We start from the raw sequence: 15,928 nt of genomic DNA on the forward strand, positions 1-15,928 counted from the left end.
CCATTTATGGTTTATCACAGGATATTGAATATAGTTTCCCTGTGCTATAAAGTAGGACCTTGTTGTTATCCATTATATTTGTAATAGTTTGCATCTGCTAATCCCAAATTCCCAATCCATCCCTCCCTCCGCCTTCCATCCTCCTTGGCAACCACAAGTCTATTTTTTATGTCTCTGAGTCTGTTTCTGTTTTGTAGGTAAGTTCATTTGTGTCATATTTTAGATTCCACATATCAGAGATATCATATGATATTTGTCTGCCTTACTTAGTATGATAGTTTCTAGGTCCATCCATGTTACTGCAAATGGAATTATTTCATTCTTTTTTATGGCTGAGTAGTATTCCATTGTATGTATGTACCACATCTTCTTTATGCATTCATCTGTCAGTGGACATTTAGGTTGTTTCCATGTCTTGGCTATTGTAAATAGTGCTTCTGTGAACATTGGGGTGCATGTATCTTTTTGAATTATAGTTTTGTCTGGATACATGTCCAGGAGTGGGATTGCGGGATCATATGGCAACTCAATTTTTAGTTTTTGAGGAGCCTCCATACTGTTTTCCATAGTGGCTGCACCAATATACATTCCCACCAACAGTGTAGGAGGGTTGCCTTTTTTCCACACCCTCTCTAGCAATTTGTTATTTGTAGAGTCTTTAATGATGGCCATTTTGAACTGGTGTGAGGTGGTACCTCATTGTAGTTTTGATTTGCTTTTCTCTAATAATTAGCGATGTCGAGCATCTTTTCACATGCCTGTTGGCCATCTGTATGTCTTCTTTGGAGAAATGTCTGTTTAGGTCTTCTGCCCATTTTTCGATTGGGTTGTCAAACTCTATTTTTTTAATTTATTTTTTGAATTTTATTTTTTTATACAGCAGGTTCTTATTAATTATCTATTTTATACATATTAGTGTATATATGTCAATCCCAATCTCCCAATTCATTCCCCCCCCAACCCCCATTTTTTGATTGGGTTGTCAAACTATTTTAAAATAGTTGAGTTGAAGAATTATTTTACATGTTTTACTTTACTGGTTTTCGAGTCACCTAGGTAACATCATACTTATTGGTATTACAGATGAAGTATTCACTAGCAATATTTTTTTTTTTTTGGCCTCAATATATAATCTTTAGTCTTTATTTTTTAGTGATTGAGAAGCAGTTTATAGTAGTATTAGAATATATTTACCTTACATTTTTAATGTTATAATGCCTCAACATACAAGGAAACTTGGTGGTAGGCATATGTATTATTTCTAAAAGTATGGCGTCAAAAATGTTAACCTGAAATTGCTTTTGATAATCTATACTGGTATATTGTTGGCTTTTAGCAAAAAAAAGCTGAAAAGAAATTAGTGTGCTTTTTAAAGTAGTTAACATAGGGTATTTGATGGGTGAAAGAAATGCTCTACCTCCAGTAGGTTTTAGATCTTTAGAGTAAGATTTTGGAACTAAGGTTGACTCCCTTATAGTCAGTGGTTTTCAAAGAGCAGAATTCTTTTTGAAACTAAATCTAACATAAAACAGATTAAAAAGTAGGTACGTTCTGATTGAACATGGTACTTAGCCTCCTCCCATCCCCAACTGTACACATCCACCGTCTTACTCTTCCGGGGAACACAGTATAAAAATGATTGTTGTTATGTATGGTAACCATTTTTTGTGAAGGAACCTCTGTTGGAAAGTATTCTGTATGCCCTATGGAGATCATCAGAATCATCTTTTTAATTGATGTAACTTCCATTCGTTTTTTTCCCATAATAAAGCCCATATTTCTTAGTCTGACTTTCTACTGGGTTTGTCTTTTTCATGTTATTTTTCACTACTTCTTATTGTGTAGTAGAAAGGTTACCTGTTTGACTTGGGTTAGAATGTCTGGGATTAGAGACAGCTTTTCAGCAAGGCCTTTAGCCCTTCTGAGCCTGTTATTTCTTTACCCATTAAAGGGAAACATTATTTCTCTTACCGTGTAGTGAGAATTAAATTAAGATTTTATGCAAGAGGGTGGTGTGCAAATACTGTTTTTCATTGATCTTGTTCTATAGCCAAATTAATATAGTTGCTTTTCCTCCACATACCCTGGACCTCTGTTTTCCTGATCTGTGTGATCACATCCCTGTTTATTTCTCCAACCTCAACCCCAATCAGTTTTTCTCATTGCTCACCAAACTCCATTCACATCGCTTGTTTGAGTCACCAGATATGCCAGTGCACTTCTCTGCCCTGAAGCCTTTCTTTACACTGGGCATACACCTCTCCAGCCCCAACACACACACACACGCGTGCGCGCACAATTTAAAAGGCAAATTTCTCATTCTCTCGCTCTCTGCCTGAATGTTGCTTTATTCATTAGTGAGGCCTTACCTGACCAATCTTCCCACTTTCCACCACAGTGGCCTTAAGAAAACAGGGTTAAGTGGTTTCACCATGGGTATATTTTTGTGCAGAAACCTGTAGATGCTGAAGGAGCTTCCTCTGAATAAATCGAGGGGAATGCCAAGCGAGACAGACAAACTAATCCTAAATTTTTTTCCTAATGTTTTCATCTTCAAGCAGTTCCATTTCTTTTTACTCTCTTTGAGGGAATCTTTGAACTATTTTGTCTGTTTCTCAGTCTTTTTATTGTTAGTGTGAGGTATGAGAAAACATTTCCTATACCTCTAGGTCTTTAGTTTCTGCGTGGGATGCAGTTACTTGTATTAATTTCAGTAGTCTTGTGTTCATACGTCCCTGTTCATAAGGTCTTTGAACTAGACTGTTAATTATTTTGCAACAGAAGCTTTGCTTTGTTATTTTCTTCTTTCCATTGAGGATTATGAATTTACAGAAAATACTTTCTGAATGAATGCAGTAATATTCAATGAAAAATTTTAATGCAGTTTATAATTCTCTGGGTAGAGGAGACTTTTTGTTTTGCAGTTATATGCAATATAAAGTAAAACGTTAGGGCTTCCCTGGTGGCGCAGTGGTTGAGAACCTGCCTGCCAATGCAGGGGACACGGGTTCGAGCCCTGGTCTGGGAAGATCCCACATGCCGAGGAGCAGCTAGGCCCGTGAGCCACAATTACTGAGCCTGCGCGTCTGGAGCCTGTGCTCCGCAACAAGAGAGGCTGCGATAGTGAGAGGCCCGTGCGCCGCGATGAAGAGTGGCCCCCACTTGCCGCAACTAGAGAAAGCGCCCTCGCACAGAAACGAAGACCCAACACAGTCATAAATAAAAATAAATAAATAAATAAAAAAAAGAAAAAAAAAAAGTAAAACGTTAGTCATTGATCTCCATATCAAAATGTAAATATTTAGTATTCAGATGAAAAATAAACATTGAAATAATGGTATCACTACAACAAAATAGTATTTTGGTACTTAAAATTAACATAATATTCTGGGTAACAAAACCAGTATTAAAATTACTTTGCACAAATTAAGTTAGCTGTAATGCTCTCAATACTAGTGTTTGTTTAATGAGGGGATTTGAGTAATCTTTTAATTTGGAATTTTCTAAAAATCAATGAAACAGTTTTCTATAGTAATTCTTATGGCAGAGTGTCATTATATGGTTGAGGGAAGCAGTCTTAAATGTCACTTCCTCTGTAGTCTCTCGATTCTCACATGGTGCTCCCCTACGCTTGCATTCCATGTTATACACAGTTCTATAACGAAATTTTCTATTTCAACTTAGTCATTATGTTTTTATATCTTATTCCTATTGAAGTGCCTGCCTGAGGACAGAGACTGAGTTTTATTCTACTTTGTATTCATAGTGTGCAGAACACAGTAGGTTATCATTAAATTTTGAATAAATGAATGAATGAAATACAGAGGTGAGAATGTTCTGTGGAGTAGATAGAAAGTTAAAGATGGGTGCTATTTGGATAAGTAGAGAGGAGGCCATTCTAATTCATAATTGTCATAACGTGTTTTATGAGGCAATGAAAAATTGGCATATCCCCTAAGAAAAAGTCTTGCTTCAAAATTATCTTCCCTGTCTCATTTTCTTAAAAATCTGAATTCATGCCCATAATATAGAACTGCTAATATTTTGTGGGTTTTGTGATGAGAGCATTATTGATTGATTTGTTCGTTCTTTCCATACATGTTTATTGTGCCAGTTCTAGACTTGGGCTGGCCAATACAGTAGCCACTAGGCAATGTGTTTATTTAAATTTAAATTAATTAAAATTAAATAAAATTAAAAGTTCAGTTCCTTAGTTGCGTTAGCCACATTTCAGGTGCTCTGTAGTTATACGTTACTACTGACTGCATTTTGGGTAGTGCAGCTAGAACATTTTCATCAGATCAGCAAGTTCTAATGAATAGTGCTTGAGATATACAAGGTAAAAAAAAAAATCTGGTCCCCGACTCAACCAAGTTTCTGGGAACCAAGTGGATCAGTACTTGCTAGAACTAAATCAGACTAATATATGAATGACAGGCTTTTTTCTGCCCAGAAGTTTTCCCTTGTTGTTAACTCTGTTAATCTGTCATTGCCAGAATTTCAGTTGTAGGTGGTGAGTTTCAAAAAAAGAGAAAAAATTTAATGCAGGCTGTGGGATCTACCAAATAAGCGAGAGAACTTTGTTAAGGAGTCTGTACCTACCAACTGTGTACTGTGTTTTCTTCTTTTTTTTTTTTTTCCTACCTTAAAAAAGAAATGAACTTGCAGGTTATTTTATTAAAGATAAAATTTTCCTGTGATGGTGGGGCCTCCAGCAGCATGTTGAGGCGGGATGGAAAGTCACTTGTAAGTTTAAATTTTTTATATACTGGGGCCGCCTATATTATGTTACTCATTTTGTCATGTAAAAGATAAAACTTAGTCTCAGTTGTACAATTTATTTGTATCTGATATTCTATGTGAAGTTTCCAGTTAAGGCTCTAGGCCAGGGATGCATAGTTTTAAGATCCTATACCCTCTTTTTGTGCAGCATTACTACTATTTAGAATTAGTAACTTTTTTTGAGTGGGGCAGGGAAAGAGAAAGAAAAATGTTAGACTTTCTTTTCTTGATTATAACAGTGATGTTTATTGTTATAAATTTGGAAAATAAAATGGCCCAGATATTATCACTATTAAAATTTTCTATATTTTTCCTAATGTGTCTTCTCTCATATTTATGATTATTTATTCCCAAGCTGAGGTTCTGCTTCTTTCATTAATAACATGCTTTTTTATTGGAATAATATGTCACTTGGATGGACCATATTTCATTCCTCCATTGTTGCATATTTAGGTTCTTTCAGGCATTTCAACTACTGTTTTCTATATTGAAGTGTTATACTGGGAAATTCTAGCAGTGATTTGTAGCTATTAACCAAACAAGGGACTTTATCTGCTAGAAAAAGTCCTAACCAATTCTGAATTATAGGTTTGGTGAGAAATGAAGTAGTGAGTGAAGTAGTGAGTGATAAAGGTCCTGTATAATGAGCATATATAATCCTAGCAGTCAGTGAGTCCATAGACATTGGAACCAGATTTCCTTCCATTCTAATGTCCTTTTGCATAAAACTTTTATTCACATCTGATTATTCCCTTAAATTGATTATAGAAATGGGATTATTAGGTCAAAGGATTTGAACTTTGAAATTTCTTAACACATATTACCAAGTTGTTTTCCAGAAGGGTTGTGCCAGTTTACACTCTTAAATGTAGGGCAGGAACAGAACAGACTAGGAATAGAAGGGAACTGCCTCAACTTGTTAAAGGGCATCTATGAAAAATAAGGATGTCTGCTCTTGACACTTCTGTTCTACATTGCCAGGGAAATAAGGTAAGAAAATGAAATAAAAGGTAACCAGTTGGAAAGGAAGAAGTAAAACTATCTCTAATCAGTTTGTGTGTGTGTGTGTGTGTGTACATACACACAATATAGAAAATTCTATGTAATCCACTAAAAAACTCTTAGAACTAATAAATGAGTTCAGCAAGGTGGCAGGATACAAGATCAATATACATAAATCTGTTGTAGTTCTGTACACTAGCAGTGAACAATCTAAAGTGAAATTAAGAAGACTTTAATTTATAATAGCATTAAAAAGAATAAAATATCTAGGAGTAAATTGACAAAAGAAGTGTAAGGCTTTGTACCTTGAAAGCTACAAAATATCATTGAAAAAAAATTAAAGAAAACCTAAATAAATGGAAAGACATTACATGTTCATGGATCAGATGCATACTACTCCCCAAATCGATCTACATATTCAATGCAGTCTCTCTCAGAATCCCAGCTAGCTTCTTTTCAGAAACTGACAAGCTGATCTTAAGATTCATATGAAAATTCAAGAGGTAAAATTGTCAAAAAAATTTAGAAAAACAAAATTGGAGGACTCACACATAGTGATCTCAAATCTTACTACAAAACTAGAATGATCAAGACTGTGTGGTACTGGCTTTAGGAAAACATATAGATCAGTGGAATAGAATTGAGGGTCTAGACACAAACCCTCATATTTATGGTCAGTTGATTTTTGATGAAGATACCAGCACAAGTCAATGGAAAAGAACAGGCTTTTCAACAATCAGTGCTGGGTCAAGTGTATATACACATGCAAAAGAATGAAATTGGATCCCTTTCTCACATCATACACGGTAATTAACTAAAATGGATCAACAATCTAAATATAAGAGCTAAAATCACAAAACTCTTAGAAGAAAATGTAGGAGTAAATTTTCATGATGTTGGATTAGCCAAAGCCTTCTTTTTTTTTCTTCTTTTTGAAAACATTTATTTATTAATTTTATTATTTATTTGGCTGTGCCGGGTCTTAGTTGCGGCATGTGGGATCTTCTAGTTGCGACATGCGGGCTCTTAGTTGTGGCATGCGGGATCTAGTTCCCTGACCAGGGATTGAACCCAGGCCCCCTATATTGGGAGTGTGGCGTCTTAACCACTGGACCACCAGGGAAGTCCCTCCAAAGCCTTCTTAGTTATGACAACAAAAGCAGAAACTAAAGGAAAAAAATAGATATATTGGACTTCATCAAAATTTAAAACTTGTGTTTTGGTGGACACCATTGGGAAAGTGAAAAGACAACTCAGAATGGGAGAAAATATTTATAAATCATATATCTAAGGGGCTTGTCTCTATAATATATGAAGAACTCTTAACAACTATATAATAAAAAAGATAGCCTGTTTAAGAAGTAAGCAAAGGATCTCAAAAGACATTTCTGCAAAGAAGATATGCAAATGGCCAATAAGCATATGAAAAGATGTTCAGTATCATAGCCATTAGGGAAATGCAGATCAAAACCAAGATGAGATACCATCTTATGCACACTGTCAGATGGCCATAGTAAAAAGGAGAAGTAATAACAAGTGTTGGGGAAGATGTGGAGAGATTGGAAGACTCATACATTACTGGTGAGATTGTAAAATGGTACAGCTACTTTGGAAAACAACCTGACATTTCCTCAAAATGTTATGTGTAGACACCATGCGACCTAGAACTTCTTCTACTCTTAAGGATATATCCAAGAGAAATAAAAACATGTCCACACAAAAACTTGATACCAATGTTCATAGCAGGATAATTCACAGTAGTCCCAAAGTGTAAACAACCCAAATGTCAATCAGTTGATGAATAGATAAACAAAATCTGGTATATCCATACAGTTGAATATTATTCTGCCACTAAAAGAATTGAAGTACTTACACCAACAAATTGGATAACTTAGATGAACTGGACACATTTGTAAAAACACACAACCTACCAAGAATCATGAAGAAATAGAAAATCTGAACAGACCAGTGAAGAGATGACTCTGTAATAAAAAATCTCCAACAAAATAAAGCCCAGTACCAGATGGTCTTACTGGTGAATTCTACCAAACTTTTAATGAAGAATTAACACCAGTCCTCTCCAGACTATTCCAAAACACTTCAAACTCATTCTATAAGGCCAGCATTACTCTGGTACCAAACCTAGGCAAAGACTACAAGACAAGAAATCTATAGACCAATAATTTTTCTGATGAATACTCAGCAGATTAAATTCAGCAGTGTATTAAAAGGATTATACACTATGACCAAGTGAGATTTATTCCTGGAATGCAAAGATGATTCAATATATGAAAATCAATCAATGTAATACACCACTTTATTACAGTGAAGTGGAAAAATCTACATGATGATCTCAGTAGAGACAGAAAAAGCATTTGACAAAGTTTAACGCACTTTCAAGATAAAAACACTCAACAAACTAGGAATAGAAGGAAACTGCATCAACATATTAAAGACCATATATGAAAAGTCCACAGCTAACATCATACGTAGTGGTGAAAGACTAAAAACTTTTCTAAAATCAGGTAGAAAAGGATATAGTTTTCCCAAGCTATCCGAAAGTAGAGTGTTCTTGTGAAACCCATTGTAAGCTCAAATGGCATAAAGGGAAGAAGCAATTACCGTAGGACACATCTTGCTAATGGAATCACAAAATAAATTGAAATAAAGCACAGATGCTCACAGACACAGTTCAAAGTTATGACCGCTTGATGCTGAGTGTCGTTGCCAGGGAAGGGGCTTGGTAGTGCCACTCTCACTGCTCAGGGTGCATGCTGCCTCTGTAACAGCTCACTGCAAGATCAACACTGAATGCTATTTTTGCTTCTTACCTTTCTTTTGTAAAAGCAGAATTCCTCTGATTTCTTTTGGTTAGCGAAAACAGATACTAATGTAGGTCTGTCATAAAAGCAAAGTGGCATAAAGCGAACTTTCCAAAAATGGGGGATACCTGTACCTGCTTTTGTTGCTTCTGTTCAACATAGTGCTGGAAGTCCTACTCAGAGCAAATAAGCAAGACAAAGAATAGATGCCCAGATTGGAAAGGAAGAAATAAAATTACGTCTGTTCATAGACAGAATGGTCTTATGTGCAAAAAACCCTAAAGATTTCACATACACACACACAGAGTTAGAATTAATAAATGAATTCAGCAAAGTAGCAGGAAACAAAATTAACATGCAAAAATCAGTTGCGTTTCTATACTCTTAACAGTGAAAAATCTGAATAGGAAATGAAAATTCCATTTACAATAGCATCAAAAAGAATAAAATACTTTGGAATAAATTAATCAAGGAAATGAAAGTATTGTACACTGAAAATTACAAAACAAGTTAAGGATGACACCAATTAATTACAGATATTTGTGTTTGTAGATTAGAAGACTTAATAGTGTTAAGATATCACTACTACTCAAAGTGATCTACAGATTCAGTGCAACTCTTATGAAAATTCCAACATTGGTTTTTGCAGAAAAAGGTTTATTTGCTTTATGTAATTTTAAAAGTATTATGTAAAATATCAAACATATACATAAATTTAAAAATGGTATAATGAAATAACACTCCCTGTACCCACTGCCCACCTTTAACAATTATCAACTCATGGCCAATCTTGTTTATATATAATCCCATATCACAGTGATCTAAACTACAATCTTGGGCTTCCCTGGTGGTGCAGTGGTTAAGAATCCGCCTGCCAATGCAGCGGACATGGGTTCAATCCCTGGTCTGGGAAGATCCCACATGCCGCAGAGCAACTAAGCCCATGTGCCACAACTACTGAGCCTGCGCTCTAGAGCCCGTGAGCCACAACTACTGAAGCCCGCACACCACAAGTACTGAAACCCGCGTGCCTGGAGCCTGTGCTCTGCAACAAGAGAAGCCACCACAGTGAGAAGCCTGCGCACTGCAACGAAGAGTAGCCCCTGCTCGCCGCAACTAGACAAAACCCGTGTGCAGCAACGAAGATGCAATGCAGCCCCACGCAAAAAAAAAATTTAGGCTATTATCACAAAAGTAAAAATAAAAACAACAGAAAATAACAAGTGACAAGATGTGGAGAAATTGGAACCCTTGTTCTTTGCCAGTGGGAGTCTGCAGCAGTAAAGCTGCTATGGAAAATGATAACGGTGATTCCTCAAAAAGTTAAAAATAGAATTACAATACCATATGATCCAGCATTTCCACCTTTGGGTTTATACTCAAAAGAATTGAAAGCAGCATCTTCAAGAGATTTTGTACCCCATGTTTATAGCAGCATTATTCACAGTAGCCGAAAGGGGAAAGCAACCCAAGTGTCCTTGGATTCATGTATTGATAAGCAAAAATATTTATAGGTAATAAAGTATTATTCAGTCTTAGAAAGGGAGAGGATTCTGACATATGCTACAACATGGATGAACCTTGGGGACATTATGCTAAGTGAAATAAGCCAGTCACAAAAGGACCAATATTGTGTGATTTCACTTCTGTGAGGTACCTGAGGTAGTCAGGTTCATAGAGACAGAAAGTTGAATGGTGGTTACCAGGGAGGGAGGTGACAATGGGGAGGTATTTATTGTTTAATGGTTGCAGAATTTCATTTTTGCAAGATGAAAAGAATTCTGGAAATAGATGGTGGTGATGGTTGCACAACAGTGTAAATAAGCTTAATGCCACTAAACTGTACATTTAAACATAGTTAAGATGGTAGATTTTATTTTTATTTTACCACAATTTTTAAAAATGAAAAGGAAATACCGATTGATATATGCTGCAACATGGATGAACCTTAAAAATACTATGCCAAGTGAAAGAAGCCAGTTACAAAAGATGATGTATTGTATGATTCTGTTTATGTAAGATGTCCAGAATAGGCAAATCGATAGAGATAGAAAGTAGATTGGTGGTTGCAGGAGACTTGGGGAGGGGCTTGGAAACGGAGAGTGACTGCTAATTGGGTACGAAGTTTTTCTGAGGTGATGAAAATTTTCAAAAATTCATTGTGGTGATGGTTGGATGACTATGAATACATTAAAGATGTTACTTAAGACAAGAAAACCCCAACTAGCTCCCAAGAATTTTGATAAAAATACTATATAAATTGAGAGGGATAAGTATTGTGGGGAGGGACAGGGTCTTTTATGGAAGATGAGGCTGGAAAGGTAGGTTAGGACCAAAAATGATGTTTGACCTTAAATACTATACAGAGGAACCAAAATATTAACTTCCACTTTTTTCTCCCCCAAAAAAATAGTGTGTTTTGACCAATGTTTATAGTGATTTTATTTGATCTTTGGCAATCTGATAAGTAAAAATAGTATTCAGTCTTTTTAATAATTATTTTTATTACTGTGCAGGTTGACTGAACAGTTTTCTGTGTAGAGGCCATTTATATTTCTTTATCCATATATTACCTTTTTGTGTCCTCTGCCCATTTTTAAATTAGAGTATCAGTGTTTTTCTTAATTGATTTTAAATGTTTTTTTTTTAACCTAGTACAAATGTTCATCTTTTGAGTGATTTACATAAAAACTATCCTGCCATCTGGTTTTCTTGCTCTCCATGTGTTTCTTAGGTTACTGATCAAAAAGTGTTTGTTGAGTTGAATTGAGGAGAAAAATATTTATGAAACAGATTGTAGTGTGTTCCAGAATAACTAAATGAACCTTTCATGATTGTGAATTTTGCATGATCAGTAAAAGTTATAGGAAGGTGCTTTAGTTACATCAATAAAATATAGCAAATAATGCTTTTAAAGGAAAAAAATTAAAATCTTAACTAGTAATGACTTCCTCCTTTGGGTTACAAGGAAATACAGAGTTAGCATCATGTGTTGAAATTTAGAGGTAAAGAACATAGATCAGAATGTGTAGGTGCCTGTCAGGAGATACGATCTATGGCAAAAGGATGGTCAGGAGTTTAAAAGGAATCTGTAGGAAAGTAGGTGAGGGGTAGGTGGAGATGGAAGGAGGCGGGGGGTTCCTTTTCCCTGCCAATATTTCCTGAATAGCTGAACAAGAAATATGTTATTTTTGGGCAGATGTTATAAGGTAATAGTAATGGGAACTATGTATAATGGTTAAGAGTATAGTTGGAATCCTTGCTTCTTCCACTATTACGTACTCTCTGTTTTCCTCATCTGGAAAATGGAATAACAGTACCTAACTCATAGGTTTGTTGTATCAAATGAGATAAACTGTGTGAAGCACTTAGGTTAGAATATTGCACATAGTAAGCACACAGTAAAGTTTACTGATATTATAGCTTGGTGGTAGATTGATTGTGAGGGCAGAAATAGATCAATTATATAATAATTTTTTATAATTAAGCAGAGAGGGTGGATGTTTGGGAGAAATGAGTATTTCAGTTGTAGTTCTTTAGTGAAATTTTATTTTGTGGAGATCATATATCAGGAATGGTGCTGACCCAGAAGTTAAAAATAAAGAAACTTTTTCCTGAAAGCTTAGAAGTAGTCTCTATTTCAAAAAGTTGTCAAGAAGGGTGAAAAACTTGTCACGCCTGACTAGCTGTGATTGATTGGTTAACCCACCAGAAGTTAAAAAGTGAGTTCATTGGTTGATCAAACCCAGGCAGCGAAAAGGAAGTCAGAAGAGTGAAACTCAATATCAGACAGTAGGACAGATGCCAGTTGCAGAAGCCATAGTGTGCTATGGCCATCAATAAGGAGAAAGAATTCTGCTAAATTCTGTGGTGGGGAAAGGCAGGTGGTGAGGAGTGGAAGTGGCAGAGCACCACTTAGGGCATCATTACCATTTAGGGCACTGAAATAAAAAGACAGCTGTTATATCGCCCTATGGTTTTTGAGCCCTCTCTGAGGAAACGAATAACCCCTTTTTCTTCATGGCATAAAGAGGATGGGACACTCAGGCTGGGGGATTGTTTCACTTTTGCCATTTCGTAGGTGTGTGATAATGGGCAAATTATTTAGCGTCTCTATGCCTTGTGTGTTACAAGGAGAGAATACTTTTCGAGTAATTGTGAAGCTTAAATGAGATAATATGTGAAGTATTTTCACCTCTGTAGTAGTTTACCATTCTTTATGCTTACCATAAAGTCAGCCTGCGTAGTAACATGTCTTAATATGATAATGTTATAGAAGAGACTTAATATAATAGTTGATCTATCATGCAGTTACTACGTAAGACTTTCAGATTTCTTATTTCTTTTAGTTTGTGTGTAGAATTTTGTTGAAAATCAGATGTTAGAATTTGGAGGGTATTATGCCATGTGTCATACCTTTAGAAGTATATCTCATGTTAAAAAGAAATATCTGTGGCACAAATGTCCTTTTTAATACATAGGCACAGTCCTCCTTTATAGCTCAGAAAAGGACATGAACAAGGAACAAAAAACCGATAATTTCCCGTAAATATTAGCAAAAATATTCAGCCTCACTGTAGTTAAAGGAAACGTAACTTAAGTACAACATATTTTTTACCTGTCAAAAACTGAGAGTGTTTTTAAAAGACCTTCTCTTACCTGATACTTTTTAGAATTATAAAAATAACATATCTGGTTGAATTAAAGCCCTGGACATGTAGAAATAAAAAACATAAATGAGTAGACGAGAGACATATGCGTAGATGCTCTGACATTTGGCCAACAATGAAGAGACACCAGCGGCTTCCTCTTTTTTAGTTTCTTTTCAGACATTTTTTTGTGAAAAACAAGTATACACCTTGTTTAATCATTAATTTTTACAGAGTTGAGGACATAATATGCAATGTTCTGTAAAATAGACATTTTGTGTATCATGCAGCCATTTTTAAAAACCGAGATAGTGTTTTATAGTTTATTTTTTTTTAAATTCTAATATGAATTTATTTACTTATTTTAAGTATTTATTTATTTATTTATTTGGCTGCATCAGGTCTTAGTTGTGGCATGCGGGATCTTTCGTTGTGGCGTGTGGGCTCTCTGTTGCGCCTTGTGAGGCTTCTCTCTAGTTGTGGTGCGTGGGCTCTAGAGCGCATGGGCTTAGTTGCCCAGTAGCACGTGGGGTCTTAGTTCCCTGACCAGGGATTGAACCCGTGTCCCCTGCATTGGAAGGCGGATTCTTAATCACTGGACCATCAAGGAAGTCCCTGTAGTTTTGTAATTTGGATATATTTTATTTTACTAGACTTTCCCCATAAACGGGTCTTTAGGTTATTGGTTTTTAGCTTTTATTAACAGTGCTCTATCAAACATCATTAAATGTAAATCTGTGTGTATTTCTTTGAGTCTTTCTGTAGATACATTCTTTTTTTAAAAAATTGATTTATTTGTTTTTATTTTTGGCTTTGTTGGGTCTTCGTTGCTGCACACAGGCTTTCTCTAGTTGCGGTGAGTGGAGGCTACTCTTCGTTGCAGTGTGCGGGCTTCTCGTTGTGATGGCTTCTCATTGCGGAGCACGGGCTCTGGGCACACGGGTTTCAGTAGTTGTGGCGTGTGGGCTCAGTAGTTGTGGCTCGTGGGGTCTAGAGCGCAGGCTCAGTAGTTGTGGCGCACGGTCTTAGTTGCTCTGTGGTATGTGGGATCTTCCCAAGCCAGGGATCGAACCTGTGTCCCCTGCATTGGCAGGCAGATTCTTAACCACTGTGCCACCAGGGAAGCCCTGTAGATACATTTTTTTTTTTTTTTTTTTTTAGATACATTCTTAAAAGTAGAGTTGTTAGGTTAAATGATACAATTCTTTTTTATGTTACTAATTATAGCCAAATTAACTTATAAGAAAGCTTATACCAGTTTACATACTCATTACAATTTTGTGTGAATGGCTAGTTTACTGAATCATAGTACATTATTGATTTTACTTTTTTTGTCCAACTCATAAGAGAAATTAATACTTTTTTTTATTATTACTTGTGAGGTTAAATATTTTTTTCATGTTTTTTACATTTCTTCTGTGAAGTGCCTCTTCCTTTGGCATTTTCTTACCAACTGGAGAGATTTATTAAAATACGGATATTAATGCTTCATGTGTTTCACATATCATAGATAATTTTTCTCCTTTCTGTTGCTTGCCCTTTTTCTGTGTTCTTTGTTAATTTAAATCTTGTATATGGTCATTCTGTCAGTTTTGGAGCTTTTTGAGGGAAAGTGGTTTGTCTGATGCTTAGCCTTTTGGAAAATTACAAGAATGTTTTTCTGTATTTTTTTCAACTTCTATTCTAGTTCAAAAATCTTAGATTTTTTTTTTTTTTCAAAAATCTTAGATATTTAAATTGTTTTTATTTTATTCTCTTATGCTATCTTTAATCAAGTTCCCATATGTTCTGGGCTCTCCAGTTTTACTGATCCTTTTGCATGTCCTGCTGCCATATCACTTTGTTTCAATTATTGCAACCTTATATTACCTTTTAATTTCTGTAGATAAGGGTCTCCTCTCCTCTCCCCCCTTAAGAGAAGATCTTGCGTATTTTCATGCATTTAGATGGATATGAGCTGTGAAAACTTATCAGTGGAGATTTGACTGGAATTACATTGAGGTTTATTTGGAGAAGGGCAAGGATTTTTTTAAAAACTTGGTCAGTGTATGGGATCATAGATGGGTATATTTATGTAATGCTTGAGAGTGAAAATTGGTATAACTTTCAGAGAGGGTTTAAGGGCATGGTAGGGTATGTGGCACATACTAAATGCTCTGTACATATTTGATGTTGATATTATAATTATTATTTCTTAGAAGGTAATGTGTCTTGTAAATTAGCAATTCTATTTTTAGAAGCATATAAGGAAGTAATGACTTTACATAGATGTAGCTATGAGACTTCTTCATAGCATTGCTTATAGTAGCAAAATGTTAGAAACAATTTAATCATCTAACAATAAAGGATTATTAAACAGAACTATGGCATATTATTACTGTGGAATACCATATAGCTATTAAAATTATGTAAAAGTTAAATGATAATAAGGAAAATTGTTTACCCTCTATATTATGAACTGAAAAAAGTTTAGAAAGGAATATATAAAGTTTATTCCAATTTTTGTTTTACAGATAGATATATTCTGGGAGTACTAGGAAAACCTGTTGGGGTGATAGATGTGTTCAGTACCTTAATTGTAGCCACAGTCTCACAAGTGTATACCTGTGTGAAAACTGTTTACAGTATACGTTCTGAATATGTGCAGTTTATTATTGTCAACTAATATATCAA

At 35.4% G+C, this 15,928-nt stretch overlaps 1 protein-coding gene across 2 annotated transcripts in view; it reads left to right on the forward strand.

Moving 5' to 3' along the window:
* Nucleotides 1-15,928, forward strand: part of CDK13 (cyclin dependent kinase 13) — a 113,657-nt gene that overhangs the window by 39,968 nt on the left and 57,761 nt on the right. For both annotated transcript variants that reach the window (XM_036864374.1, XM_036864375.1), the window contains exon 6: nt 609. In XM_036864374.1, the coding sequence (XP_036720269.1) occupies nt 609 (1 nt within the window). The remainder of the gene's footprint in view (nt 1-608; nt 610-15,928) is intronic.

This window comes from Balaenoptera musculus, chromosome 9 (assembly GCF_009873245.2).
Source record: "Balaenoptera musculus isolate JJ_BM4_2016_0621 chromosome 9, mBalMus1.pri.v3, whole genome shotgun sequence".
In the NCBI taxonomy this organism is placed as follows: domain Eukaryota; kingdom Metazoa; phylum Chordata; class Mammalia; order Artiodactyla; family Balaenopteridae; genus Balaenoptera; species Balaenoptera musculus.